Raw genomic sequence first — 15,785 nt, forward strand, 5'->3', positions numbered from 1 at the left:
AACTGTCAGCTTCGAAGGCATTTAAATTAAAACATTTTAACGTATTCGCGCTTTTTTACTTTTTTGTATTAGTATTCATGTCACGTAATATAATGCATTATGTCAATTAAATTACTGTGATACATGATATCATATCGTATAAAATGTCACATATCATCTTACAAGACATTTGTCATGTCGTGCACTATGACACAGCGTGTCATTAAAGTTTAGGGTGTATGCATCCTACTTTCTGGTGTACTTCCTATTATAGATGCATCTCCACTCTCTGATACTTCCTACTATGGATAAATCCCACTCTCCAGAAGCACATACATTTGTGTGTATTTTTTATTACATCGAAATCCATATATGTAATATGGGGTGGGTTTGATGGAGAAGTGATCTCTGTGGGGAAAAAAATGAACTCCCTCCCTAACCCAGAAAACAAAAAACAAAAAATATATATTAGCGCCTTCCTCCCTCTCATCACACGCGGATGTACAATACTAGCAAATACAGAATACCCCAGAAGACATGACAATGTAGCAAGAATAATACATCAACAATTTGCCATACAACATAAACTAATAAAACAACACGTTCCCACATAAGCATGTACCACAAAATGTACTGGAGAATGATGAATACAAACTATACTGGAACACAACCATAATAACAGATAAAACAATACCACATAACAAACCTGACATCAAACTCATCAATATAAAGAAGAAATTAACACATCTAATCGAAATATCCATACCCAATACCACAGATATACAGAAGAAAACGGGGGGAAAAAATTGAAAAATACATCCAACTGGCTGAGGAAGTCAAGGACATGTGGCATCAGGATAAAGTTGACATTATACCAATTATACTATCAACTACAGGAGTCATACCACACAGTATTCACCAGTACATCAACGCAATACAGCTACACCCAAACTTATATATACAACTACAGATATCTGTAATTTTTGATACATATTTAATAACCCGAAAGTTCCTAAATGCAATGTAACATATACCGTACAGTTAAAAGGAAGTCACGCTTGGTCAAGGTCCGCTTCAATTTCCATTTTTGATCAGACATAACGTCTGAGAAAAGAAAGAATAATAATAATAATAATACTGTACGTGCCTTGCGATCTAGACTGTTTTGTAGTAAATTGCAGCTTCTCCTGAGGAAATCAGATGCAAATTCCATGTCCTACTTCCACACAGACATCCACTTTAGAATTCTTGATTGATAATAGAATCTATTCTCATATTCAACGGAGTATTTTATTAGAACGTAGTGTACCATAACATCGATGTTGACCGTAAGCGATCAACACAGGCCGACGTGAGCTTCTACAGCGCGATGACTTTCGTTTAGCGGACAATAGCAGTCAGCTCTGGCTTGGCGCCTGCGCGGAAAATGCTGCCGTCGCAATGTTAATGCGCGCTCACGACATGAAACGGATACAAACTAACCTCTTGAGTACACTATTCCAACTTTACAAAACCACCAACAATATAGACAATAATCTTACTAAATATCTAACGTTATGCTCGTAAAATACATACTACATATGATTAGGAGCAAACTGAGTGGTGGGGTTGGGTTGATTTGGGGGGAAGAGACCAAACTACGAGGTCATCGTTCTCATCGGATTACGTAAGGATGGGGAAGGAAGTCGACCGTGCCCTTTCAAAGGAACCATCCCAGCATTTGCCTGGGGCGATTTAGGGAAATCAAGGAAAACCTAAATCAGGATGGCCGGACGCGGGATTGAACCGTCGTCCTCCCGAATGCGAGTGCAGTGGGTTAACCATGCGCCACCTAGCTCGGTGAGCGGTAGTAGACATGGTGTAACTGTCTTCACATTTAGTTACACTGTAGTTCTCACTAGGACTGTCGATAAAATATCAATATAACGATACATTGATGTTTCTCCCAAACCTCTCGATATCTACTTAGTCGATATTATATACTACGGTATAAAGATATATCTATATCGAAATAGCAACATCGAGTGTCGATATTTTTATTTTATATTATTTCCGTAATTTTTGGTAATATATAAAACTGTTCTTTTGAAATTGTAGTAGAACATAATTTTACTTTCACTGTGTGAAGGAGCCGTACTACTTTTTGAGCTTTCATCATGTCCAGTGTTTCTCTTTGATTGTGTGAAGCAAGAATAGGTGGCACAAAGAAGAAGGCCGATTGTACTGGGCGTGGCGGTGTGAATGGAATAAAAAGATTCCTGATGTGAAGAAATGGCAAAACCGTTGCGTTAAAAAAGTGTGCTATTTCTCCATATCAGCGTTCTTCTAAAACAGTTGCTGAAAATGATGAACAAAAATCTAAATGACAAGATTGGTCTTTGCGGTGAGTAGAGACGAGTGAGGGGAAATGCTGATATAATTGGTGATCGGCGCTACCAACAGAAACTGAAACGTTTAACTTCATCACGCAATTTTGACATTACGACTGCTATGACGCTGAGGTTGGCAGAAATGAAGAAAACAGGGAACTCGTCATTAAGTGTTCCAGACAGATGTGACGAAACCGAACGAAGGACACCTTTTATTGCACCACTTACTTGCGGTTACCATTGTTAGCAAAGTGGTTATCGCCAAGTGTGAATGTGTATCGTTTTCCTTTCAGTTTTTGCTCCAAGGGGGATAAACAGGTTCCTAGCTTGTTAAAGTACAAAATATCTGTTGTTGTTGAGGTCTTCAGTCCTGAGACTGGATTGATGCAGCTCTCCATGGTACTATATCCTGTGCAAGCTTCTTCATCTGCCAGTACCTACTGCAACCTACATCCTTCTGAATCTGTTTAGTGTATTAATCACTTGGTCTCCCTCTACGATTTTTACCCTCCACGCTGCCCTCCAGTACTAAATTGGTGATTCCATGATGCCTCAGAACATGTCCTACCAAGCGATCCCTTCTTCTAGTCAAGTTGTGCCACAAACTCCTCTTCTCCCCAATTCTGTTCAATACCTCCTCATTAGTTATGTGATCTACCCATCTAATCTTCAGCATTCTTCTGTAGCACCACATATCGAAAGCTCCTATTCTCTTCTTGTCCAAACTAGTTATCTTCCATGTTTCACTTCCATACATGGCTACGCTCCATACAATAAGTAATAAATATTAAATAATAAATCAGTACTTAAATATACAGTTCTAAAACTGGAATTATATTTACAATGTGCAGCCGATATTTTTATAGGCTGGTACGTTGACATCGATACGTTTTTTGATATATCGAGCGCAACATTATTCTAAATATCGATATATAGGTTTCCCGATATTTATGATAAATATCAACAGTTCCAGTTGTCACCTTGCCCTGGCACATTATTACAGTAAACGGGCATTCTGAAAGTCAGTTGTTGTACGTGTGAGGCTTGCTGCGGTGAAGAGGTGAGGCGATGCTTGCCTGATTGCGTTGCCAGGTGGTGGGGCAGCGACGCGAAGAATTGGTGGGCCGCGCGCTGACGTCAACGGCGGTGCGCCTGCAGGGCGAGCCCCACCGGCCGCCTTCGCTGCGTTGGCTGCCGCTGCACCGCGCTCAGCTGCACGCAGGAGACCTGCTCTTCTCTGCAGAGGTGCTGCAGGTGAGCCGAGCACTGCACCTGCAAGTACAGCCGCGGCTAATCAAACGTCGGGCGATCGGATTACATCTACAACTGTAATAATCTACACTGATGCCGCAAACAGAGATTTTGCGCAACTCAGCTCGCTCTGTTCCTTCATGAGATCCGTAGCGCTGTAGAAGATGACCTGGAATTTGATACACTTCCGCACTGCCATTTAGTGAAAAAAAAAAACCAACTTACCGATCATCAGGCCAGATTTTCGACTGGAGCCAGGGCTTTATTACAGACAGAATTCAACACATCGCTATTAAATCGACAGACGTAAACGTAATATCCGAAGTACCCCAAGGAAGTGTGATAAGACCGTTACAAACCCCCGTGGTATTTGTAACATATAGCGTGTGTATATCTGACTTCCTAATATTGTCTCCTAAGGATTTCTATAAGTGTCGTGTTTTAGTTTTCAGCAGTTCAGTTTAGTATATCATACCCATCATTCTTAACGGAATGCTGCTAGAATGAATCACAACGAGGATAACGTAGACCATTTATTTTCAGAAAACATATTGAGAGCGAAGAATTGTATAAATATGAAGCACACAATATCAGAGTCTACGCCAAATGTAATTTTAAGATTGGCGCAACGTATGTTTGACGTTCTTTAGACCAAACCCCATCTCCTGCACCCTATCCTCCCCCCCTTTATTAGTCAAACACAAATAGGACTTGGAAGAGCAGTTGAATGGAATGGACAGTGTCTTGAAAGGAGGATATAAGATGAGCATCAACAAAAGCAAAACGAGGATAATGGAATGTAGTCGAATTAAGTCGGGTGATGCTGAGGGAATTAGATTAGGAAATGAGACACTTAAAGTAGTAAAGGAGGTTTGCTATTTGGGGAGCAAAATAACTGATGATGGTCGAAGTAGAGAGGATATAAAATATAGACTGGCAATGGCAAGGAAAGCGTTTCTGAAGAAGAGAAATTTGTTAACATCGAGTATAGATTTAAGTGTCAGGAAGCCTTTTCTGAAAGTACTTGTGTGGAGTCTAGCCATGTATGGAAGTGAAACATGGACGATAAATGGTTTGGAACATAAGAGAATAGAAGCTTTCGAAATGTTGTGTTACAGAAGAATGCTGAAGATTAGATGGCTAGATCACATAACTAATGATTAGGTATTGAATAGAATTGGGGAGAAGAGGAGTTTGTGGCACAACTTGACAAGAAGAAGGGACCGGTTGGTAGAGCATGTTCTGAGGCATAAAGGGATCACCAATTTAGTATTGGAGGGCAGCGTGGAGGGTAAAAATCGTAGGGGGAGACCAAGAGATGAATACACCGAGAAGATTCGGAAGGATGTAGGTTGCAGTAGGTACTGGGAGATGAAGAAGCTTGCACAGGATAGAGTAGCACGGAGAGCTGCATCAAACCAGTCTCAGGACTGAAGACAACCACAAAAAGTAGGCCGATACTGATCACCAGAGGGAAACCACCTGGTTGTTATTTTCTGACAGCGCTCAGTGGACCAGCAAATTTAACTCAACACATTTATTGTGAGTGTTTCGCTATATGCCAAGCCAGAGTGTGCATATCACGTACTGAAGTACAGACAGAAACTGTACAGCCACCGATGAGCTGCTCACTGCATTGGCCACTGTGCAGTTGACGTACCTGGCGTATCTGCAATTCTCTGCCTACACAGAGGATACAATATGTCGACCACAATCTCCCAGTGCTGGAATTACGATTCAAGATTTACGTTTGCTCACTAGCCAGAAACAGAAATTCCACCCAAGTATTTTCCCGTTAAGAAGCATATCAGTGTGTGTTAGACTCCTTAGTGAGCTAAAGAATCGTCACCCGGGTAAAATGAATAAAAAGTCTGTCACAGAGACACGGCTTCACGCGCTCTCAGTGTCGAAAGCAACATTTTGTAAAATGTAATCGCCTGAGTCCCCTTTGTTTCTCTCGCCAACGAAATCTCTAGGTCGATCCCTAGGGGAAACGGGTCTCGAATTATCGCGGCAGGGAAGTGCCCTCCATCGAGCCCCAGAGGGAAATGTGTTTCCATGCCACACCCCACTTCCTCCTGCACACCCTACGTTTACATTTGCCCTCAAGCGATGATTTCCAGCAGCCTTTACAAAAACATTACCTGCCACTAAATGGACCACAAATCTGCCTGCCAGTTACCTGAAGCTACTACTCCTTTTACAAGATTTTCTGGAAGTTCCCATTTCCCTTCCTATATCCTTAGCACTCCGTCAATCAAAAACTCATCATTGCTTTTCAGCAGGAAGGGTGACGTGGTGCTTCCCATGAGAAAATTCAACTCGTAACCATCATTTGTGATCCTGTCCTTTTCTTCGCATTAAAAGGGATATCTTTCGCCTTGTCCCGCTCCCGATGTTATTTCTTCATTTACGAAAGTCTGAAATATTTTGTTCCACCAGATAGCAATCTTCCGCCTGCTCAATCCACACTACGGGGATTCTGTTGCTTCAGCTCTGTAAATCTCTGCCTCCACCCTCCGCTCTTCCTCAGGGCAGTAAATGTCCACTTCTGCAGAACACAAGTCTCTCAGTCCAGTAGAGATAACTCAGAAAAAGGGGTTTGATTGCAAAAAATGGAGTAATTTTGATTTTCATGTATGTCGTATGTATTACCTCTCTCACGAAAAATTCAAGTTTTAAACCTTCTTCTCCTTGTGTACTATCCACCAGCTTGAAAAAACCTTCATTCTTTTCTGAGTAGCTCGCTTCAGGTGTATTTTAGGCAAAAGATATCAGTATCAGTTTTAAAGCGGGGTTAAATTTTCTCCATGTTTCGTACAGAACATGTTGGAAAATTTGGAACATCTACTGAGACACGAGGCTGTGAAAATCTACAAAAATGTCAAAAAATCGCAAAACATTATAAATGTTAGTGGTTTCACCTTAATAAGTATCTTTAGTGCACACAATGCACTGTATTGTAGAGGTTTTAATTTCCTTCTAGATACATACACATTATTTCTAATTACTCCCTATAGATGCGGAGAAATGTTGCATTAACAATTTTAGTAGAAGTGGACTTGAAGCTGAAAATACCATCCACAGTCATAAATAGTATTCCTGGATGTAATATCATCTTCAAGCCATTATGGATGCAATCTGTACAAATATTTCATGAGATTCAGGTAGTTTCCAAGGAATAAGTATTATTGAAAAAGAAAAACACCGAATTTTCAACAGTATACATACACTTATATTTCAAGAAAATACAGTTTAAAATGAAACCTTATTTCATTTTCACTGTTGGCCCTTTGTTGACACGACTTCGTCTTCTCTCACTTCATTCCCTCTTCAGCAGCCCCCCTCCAACTGGACAGCCCTTGGCGTTTTGAAAAGTATCTGTCAGTTACTATTTAACTGCTGTGAATGCGCTTTTGTGCTGTATTGTAGAATGTGCTCGTTTGTTCGAAATGTCGGATTCATATCGGACTGCGTGCTTTATCTGTGCTGAAAGTCTAGGTGAAAGTGAAACGTCGTTAGTGAAAGAGAGGGGTGTAAATAGACTACGTGAGTCGAGTGCAAGACGTAAACTTACAGCACGCTCTGATTTTGTAAATAGTGGGAACGAAGTCGCATTTCATTCTTCACACCTAACGGATTATAATAATGACGAGCTGCAGCAACTTACCTCCGAACAGGGGCTTCTCAGAGTGGTTTTTAATTTCAAATATTATTGCATTCTCTGCATCTAAGGATTTTGAGGAGAAACGGAAAAACTCCCTTCGGCTAGACGTAATCTAGTGTTTTTGTGTGAAAAAACTGTCCATGAAATAATCAGTTCTCAATATTGTCAGTGCACGAAGGGACCAATGGGCACAGGAAATTCTTCAGCGCATTTCCACCTTACGTGAGGAAACTGATGTAGTAGCACCTGATGCAGCTCACCATTAATAATTGTACATTAGGGTACCTACTATGATGGAAAGTAACGTTTATGAAGCCGCGAAACCAACGACATACCTAACGATTCGCGATTTCTTGACATTTCTGAAGATTTTCGCAGTCTCGAATCTCCATAGCTGTTTCGAATTTTCGAACGAGTTATATACAAAACTTGTAAGAAATTTAACGCTCTTTGAAACTGGTAATGGCGGATAGCACGCAAGGCTGAGAATGTCTGATACTTAGTTTTTTCACGAGAGGGGTAACACATAAAAAAAGTTTTAAAGTAAAAGTTACTCCACTTTTTGAAATCCAAAATGCTCTCTCTACTGGGATATTTTCCCAGCCTCTCTTTGCTGACAGCGGCTTTTGAGGAACGAATTGCCTACTTCGCGTTTCCTGTCAATGTTCAACTCCAGTTAACTCCCAAACGTGCATTGTTACAGCAGTTTTTAGCACTTGGTGGTGGTCAGTGTCAGCCAATGAAATGATTCATCATCCGACTGTGCATCTAAACAGTGATCCAATATAAATTAAATTTAAGAGAATATTAAATGTATGGTGGTAAAATATTGTCGCTTAACACGGTTACTGTTTACATTGTATGTAAATGATCTAACAGAAAACGTTGACGCTCTTTAAGACTGTTCGCAGGTGATACGGTTGTGTATAAGAAAGTAGCATCGCCAGAAGACAGTATCGATTTGCAAAATGACCTGCAGAGTCCTGATGATTGGCGCAAACTGTGGCAGTTGACGCTAAACGTAAATAAATGAGATGTATTGTGCGTACAAAGGAAAAGAAAGGCACTACTGAACAACTACACCATTGATGAGAAACTGCTGGAAACAGTATCTACCGTAAAATATCTAGGACTATCCAGTGCGCCCTTAAATGGAATGACCACATAAAACAAATAGTAGGAAAAGAAGATGCCAGAATGAGAGTCATAGGAAGAATCTTAAGGAAATGTAACTCGTCTACTGAAGAAATGGCTTACAAGGCACTCGTTCCACAGATTCTTGAGTATTGTTCATCAGCCTGGGATTCTTACAAGGTAGTACTGATACAAGAGATTGAGAAGAACCAACCGAATGTGGCGCATTTCGTCGCAAGACCGTTTAGTCCTCTCGAGAGAGTTACAGACGTTCTTAAACTCCCTCCAGTGGCAGGCATTACAAGAGAAGCGCTGTGCATCACGGAGAGTGTTACTATAGAAATTTCGAGAGAGCGTTTTCCAGGAAGAATCGCACACTACATTACTTCCACCAACATACATATCGCGAAATGACCATGACGAGAACATTCGAGAAATTAAAGCTAAGACGGAGGCTTGTTGACAATCATTCTTCTCACGCCCCAATCGCGACTGGAACAGGGGAGAGGTGATCTCTTAGTGCTACCAGAAGTACCTTCTCCCACGCATCTTTTAATGGCTTTCGGCGTATGATGTAGATGTAGATGCAGATACAGTACGTCACTATCGTCTCAGCAAAACAGACACAGTGTCACAGGTATCAATCGCTACTGCATCGCAAAACCATGTCTCGTCGCGGTACCTTGTCATGAAAATACAAAATATAACACTCAGATTAGAAAAGAAATCACAGAAATCACAGAATAAACGAACGCCATCGATACGCCTTAGTAACAATCAATCCTTTATCTCTATGTAGCCAATGTAACTAACCAAACGTATTACTACAGCATTATTTTCGTTACCGCATAATAAAATTTTAGTGTCCATATCTACCATCAACCTCATACACGTTAAAGCGTATACCTTTTAGCTGATCGCCACGTTCTTTGCTTTCTGGACAGGTGCCGCAAAAGCGTGGACATTACCTGAAGATTGTTGTTCTCTGACAATTCAACAAACCGTTTCCAATTTTTGTTATTGTTTTTATGTGCAATATAGCGGCCATCAGTATTTCTAAACCCTTGTTTGCCTACCATTGTATGCACTAAAATCACGCAGTAAGAATTTCATGTTGTATTTCATGATTTTCATGAGTCTGGTATCTATAGCATTTCTCGATTTGTCTATGTTTTCAGACCATTTCTAATTTTTATCGTTTGTTGGTGCTACGGCGTTAATGATTAGTAGGTATCTAAAATTAGTCTGGAATACTGCGATTCTGTAGAGAATGTTTAGTAAAATACTAATTTATGAACAACAATGAAAATGTTTCGAAACAAAGTAAATACTATATATCTGAATTAAATTTAGTGACAAAGATGGCAACAGAAGATGACCGTCACGGACGACTGCTCGATATCTAAAATGTGTATTAAGGCGTTTGAAAGGTTGGATACAATTTGTGCCGATATTCAGTCTTCAAATGACATACATCTTTATGGTGTAGATGGTGTTTCATCCAGGAAAAGTGTCATAAAATGCTGAAGAAAAGTTTTGCAGATATCTTGACGTCATTCTTCAATCTCTAAAGGAATGCAGTAACTTGGTAAGAAGTAGAGACCATAGTTTCCTAATGTCAAGTAATCTAGTAACAACATGTGAAAATTTGTGTAAGAGGATTATATCTATCCAATGTCGTCTTTATTGAGAAAATAATTGTCATATAACATTCGAGAATGAAGACTGTAGTTTTAAAAAACATGCCCGCAAACTACAAAACTACAATAAAAATTACGGCTTTTAGACGTGCAGCGAAGTGACCATGATATCGACTGGACAAATGGTTGGCCGAGCTCTGGAGGTATGTTGAATCCTACTGTTTGAATAGGTCCTAAAAAATCCTTGATATTCGAAGATATGGGCTGGTCGTTTCAAGACGATGCGTCCATGAAGTTTTGTAAACGAGCCACTGGTGTGACGTCAGAGCATCGTAGTTTTACGTCATCACGACTACCGGTTTTTCCTCTGTGGTTGTTTCATTATATCTACAGCTATAAACATGTTCTAAAAACCACTCTGAAGTGCACGGTAGAGCGACACTTATGGGACCGGGGCATACTCCGAGATTTTTCGCGTAATAGTTGTTATTAAAAGTAAGCTTCCGCAAACATCTGCCAGTGCCGGCTTTTTCAGCATTTCTGTGGCGCGAACCAGTGAGACAAACACATATGTGACAATTGACGCTGCCCTTTTTTGATTCATTCAATGTATCCTGTTATTGCTGCGCCAACATCCTTGCCTCGTCGAATACAACGGTCCCCGTAAGGTCCCCGAAGTTACGGATCGCCAGGCGTTGCCGGTGCTTGGTTGAGTTACCGCTCGGGTACGTTTCGCGCTGCTGACGAATTTCCCTTTGCCGTTCCGGCAAAGCGGAGGTGGGGTGGTGGCGTAATGTTCCTGGTCACCAGACTTTGCGTCAGTGTCATCATTTAAATTTTAAACCTATTAGCAGTGTCTCATGAACTGAGGACATGTCAGGCTGTTTAAGAGTAGGCTGTGTGCCGGCACTGCGTTTGATCATCTCCCTTCTCTCATCATCACACAACGAAAAGGAAGCACAACGCTACACACACGCCCATTACAGTCTTCTAGAAGAATCAGGTACAATTAACATACAAATCTCAAACATCGCGAAGGGAACGGCCAGCGTGGGTGACGGACAGGAAAAAGCGTTCCAGTTAGGCAGCTGAACCTGCCCTTAGGGGTTGTAAGTAGGCTGTTTAAGTTTTTTATTGGTAACGCCGCCGCCACGTAGCGCTCTGTATGAAAATCACTGGCTGTGCCGTGTGCAGTCTGTGGCTGGTTGGCTTTGTTGTAATACTCGCCATTGTAGTGTTGGGCAGATGGAATGAAGTTTTGGGTTGGACTCCAGTACCAAATGTTACCCTGAAAACAAACCCTGTCCTTTCCTTTTGTGTTATCCCACTATGTGTTTGTGTACCCTTGTGAATTTATTTTCTTCCTGTCTCTGTGTACTGTTTCATAGAATTTTTTCTGTTCTAATACTAAGCTACATTCACTATGATGGGAATACTGTTATCCTCAAATATAATTTGCATCAATAATATGTTATTTACTTTGTAAAGATGTTTAGACATTATTTATTCTATTTTGTTTTAATGCTCATGTGTGAAGTTGATGTTTCGAAATTTATTCTGATTTTTTATGTATGTGCTCCTGTCATAATTCCTGTAACACTGATGTATATGTTATTTCGATTCTTTTGTAAAGCCTGTATTACTGCAAATGTTATCTGTACTAGTATGTTCTTTAATGATATATTTTGTACCTTTGTTATTGTATTCTCATGTTATAAAATTGTAATTGACACCTGTTCATCAAATTAAGTAACTTGTAAGTTACATTTCACTGCACACATTTCTGTTGGTCATAGTATATGGACAATATGTGAGAAGTAGGGCCTGATAGTGTTTGCACGTGTGTTAATAATTCAGTAAGGGACTGGATAACAGCATTCCTGGTTCTAAGGACATTTCAAAAATAATTTTTGTGAGTGCACAAGTGATGGTTATGGACTTGCTATATTATCCGCAATACTCTTCAATGGTGATTGTGCGCCTGCACAGTCAAACAGATGGCTGCTGGCCATCTCTACAAGGACTACAGTGGGTCTACACCTTTGATGACCCACCAATACCATTATTTCTACAAGGACTGCAATGGGTCTGCACCTCTGGTGGCCCACCAATACCGTAATCTCTACCAGGACTACTCTGTGACGACCTACCTACCAATATTCTTTAAAACTTCGACTGATTCGTCTGTGAGTTTGCTCTGTTGTGGCCCATTACCTGTCTGCATGTCAAGAGTCAGCACTGTCTTTCTGTTGGAAGGACAACACTACTTCAAGACTGCATGGAAATCCACTACTTCCGTGTGCATTTTCTTTTACTACTCAGACTTTGAGAAAAACACTGCAATTTTACTTTGATGAATGATCAGGACTGTCTTTATGGACTGTGAGAAAATTTTAGCTTTTGTATCGATAAGTGTGTGCATTTCATTTCTTTGTTATTATAATTATGAAAAAAATTTTCAAATCTGTATTGGCCACGGCCCAAAACAATTTGTAAATTTTTTTTTGTGGGGAGCATGGGGGCTATGTAAGTAGGCTGTTTAAGTTTTTTATTGGTAACGCCGCCGCCATGTAGCGCTCTGTATGAAAATCACTGGCTGTGCCGTGTACAGTCTGTGGCTGGTTGGCATTGTTGTAATACTCGCCATTGTAGTGTTGGGCAGCGGCAGCTGGATGCTAACAGCGCGTAGCGTTGGCAGTTGGAGGTGAGCCGCCAGCAGTGGTGGACGTGGGGAGAGAGATGGCGGAGTTTTGTAATTTGTAAGACTGGATGTCATGAACTACCATATATATTATGACTATTAAGGTAAATACATTGTTTGTTCTCTATTAAAATCTTTCATTTGCTAACTATACCTATCAGTAGTTAGTGCCTTCCGTAGTTTGAATCTTTTATTTAGCTGGCAGTAGTGGCGCTCGCTATATTGCAGTAGTTCAAGTAATCAAGATTTTTGTGAGGTAAGTTATATGTGAAACGTATAGGTTAATGCTAGTCAGGGCCATTCTTTTGTAGGGAGTATTGAAAGTCAGATTGCGTTGCGCTAAAAATATTGTGTGTCAGTTTAAGCACAGTCATGTATAATTTTTCTAAGGGGACGTTTCAGGGTCTTCCAGCCAATCCTGTCATATGGCTTTACTTTTTATTGATGTTATTTGGTATGGATCACACGCATTTCAGAAAATGCTAAGATGGTACGCATACCTATTTTATAAGCCTAGTACAATATAATGAACCAAAATCTTCCGCCTGCTTTAATTACGATTGAGTTTATGTGAACATTCGAGTTCATATCCATAGAAATTGTTACATCCAGGTCTTTGTATGAGTTCACAGATTCTAATTTTGACTCACGGATATTGTAGTCATATGACATTACTTATCTTCATTTTGTGAAGTGCATAATTTTGCTTTCTCGTACATTAAAAATAAGTTACCAATCTTTGCAACACGTTGAAATCTTATCAGTTTATGAATGTATATTTGTGCAGTGTTTTTCAGCTAGTGCTTCATTACTGATAACTACAGGCACTGAGGTGGCAAAACTCATAGGGTACCGATATGCACATACAGAGATGACGGAACTATCATTTGTACTCAGGTGATTTATGTGAAAATGTTTCCGACGTGATTATAGCCGACGAATTATTAGACTTTGAACGCAGAATGGTAGTTACAGCTAAACGCATGAGGCATTCTGTTTCGGAAATTGTTAGAGCATTCAGTATTCCGAGGTCCAGAGCATAAAGAGTGTGCAGAGAATTCCAGCGACCGAGAGCAGCGGCGTTTGCATTGAGTTGTCAGTGCTAAGAGCCAAGCAACACTCCGTGAAATAACCGCAGAAATCAGTGTGGACCGTGCGACAAACGTATCCGTTAGGACAGTGGCACAGGCCCTAAGAAGCCAACAAGGCAATCTGAGATTTAAGTAAAATTATTAATCCGAAAGTTGATGGTGGCTCCATAATGGTGTGGGCATTGTTTACTTGGAATGGGTTGGGTCCTCTGGTGCCAGTGAACTGATCATTGAATGGAAACGATTATGTTCGGCTACTTGGAAGCCATTTGCAGCCATTCATGGACTTTGTGTTCCCAAACAACAATGGAGTTTTTGTAGATGACAGTCAGCCGTGTCAATAGTCCACAATCGTTCGCAGTAGGTTTGAAGAACATTCTGGACTACTCAAGCGAATGATTTGGCCATCTAGATTCCCACCGAATATTAATGGGATTTAATCGAGAGGTCAGTTCGTCCACAAAATCCTGCACCGGCAATTCTTTCACAATTCCGAACGGCTTTAGAGGCAGCATTTTTGCAGGGGACTTCTAACGATTATTTGAGTCAATGCCATTTCGGGTTGCTGCACTACTTCGGGAAAAAGAAGGTCCGACACGATATTAGTAGATACCCCACGACATTCGCCATCTCAGTTTAACCTGAGGTTAGTATCAATATTGTCTCGCTGGTTATTAATATACAAAACGAACGGCAAAGGCTCCGTTCCCTGGGAGACGCCTAAACTTTTACTGCTTTTGCTGATGACTCTCCATTCAAAATAACTTTCTGCATCCTTCCTAGCAAGAAATCCTCAATCATGACATTCTCTGATAATCCATTTAAGGAAGTTAGGAAATACAGCATCCAGCTAACTGACCTGTGTGGTCTTTCAGTATTCCATGTGAAAAAGAACGTGTTGGGTTTCGTATGATCTGTGTTTTCGGAATCCACGCTGGCTGTAATGGAGGAGGTTCGAGATATCTCACTATATTTGAGCTCATAATAAGTTTTAGGGTTCATCAAGAGACTGGTCGTCAGTGAAATTGTACGGTAGTATTGTGGGTTACTTTTGCTGCCCTGTTTTAGAGCTAAGTGATCTGTGTTTCTTTCGAACCACAGGGCACAGTCTTTCGCGTATTCTACTTTGAAAACGAACTGTCGGAAATCACACGCAACCGTGCAACCTCTGTAATATGTACGCTTGCTTCTTCTTCGGCGCACAGAGGATGCCAGCGCAGTGCCTTGCTATAGAGCAACATAATTTCTGAATGAACTGGAGTTACTTCAGTGTGAATGTCACTAGGTTGTAAGTCATTTCTCATTCGTATTAGTGTACTTCTTTCTGGCAGAAGATGTATGCTATTCCCATGCTGTGACATTATTTCCCAGAGCTAGGTTTATAATGAACTACTTCGGTTTCTTGCCCTTCTGCGTATGCGTCTCCAAATCTGCGATAGAAAGGACTGCAATGGTTTGCAAGCAACAGGCAGCGCTCGTTATTAGTTTGGGCAGTAATAATTTATTATTGGAGCATATTTCACTCTACAGAAAATCCGATTGTCTTGATTATCATATTGCTACAGAAATTAAACATGAAGCTGCCCTTTACTTAAGCATAAGATACCGCAAGTTCTGATAGGAATACACTCAATCAATTCCTCTGACCTAACTCTCAAATTTTAGTACAGCTCGGCGCCATAGTGTACACAACTGCATGTCTATAAAAGTTTTTCGCATGGGGCACAATATATGTTTTCATGATCGGGCCAAATATCTCACGAAATAAGCGTCGAACGAAAAAACTTCAATGAACGAAATTGTCTAGTTTGAAAGGTGAAACCAGATGGCGCTGCCATAGATCAAACGGATAGCAACTGCGTTTTTAAAAATAGGAACCCCCATTTTTTACATATTCGTGTAGTACGTTAACAAATATGAATGTTTTAGTTGGACCAATTTTTGTAGCTTTGT

At 40.5% G+C, this 15,785-nt stretch overlaps 1 protein-coding gene across 1 annotated transcript in view; it reads left to right on the forward strand.

Annotated features, from left to right (window-relative positions):
- The window catches only part of LOC126272809 (otoferlin-like), a 189,848-nt gene that overhangs the window by 95,960 nt on the left and 78,103 nt on the right, over positions 1–15,785 (forward strand). Inside the window, exon 11 of the mRNA XM_049976035.1 lies at positions 3,441–3,602. Coding sequence (XP_049831992.1) covers positions 3,441–3,602 — 162 coding nt within the window. The remainder of the gene's footprint in view (positions 1–3,440; positions 3,603–15,785) is intronic.

Source organism: Schistocerca gregaria, chromosome 1, assembly GCF_023897955.1.
Source record: "Schistocerca gregaria isolate iqSchGreg1 chromosome 1, iqSchGreg1.2, whole genome shotgun sequence".
NCBI classification, from domain to species: Eukaryota; Metazoa; Arthropoda; class Insecta; order Orthoptera; family Acrididae; genus Schistocerca; species Schistocerca gregaria.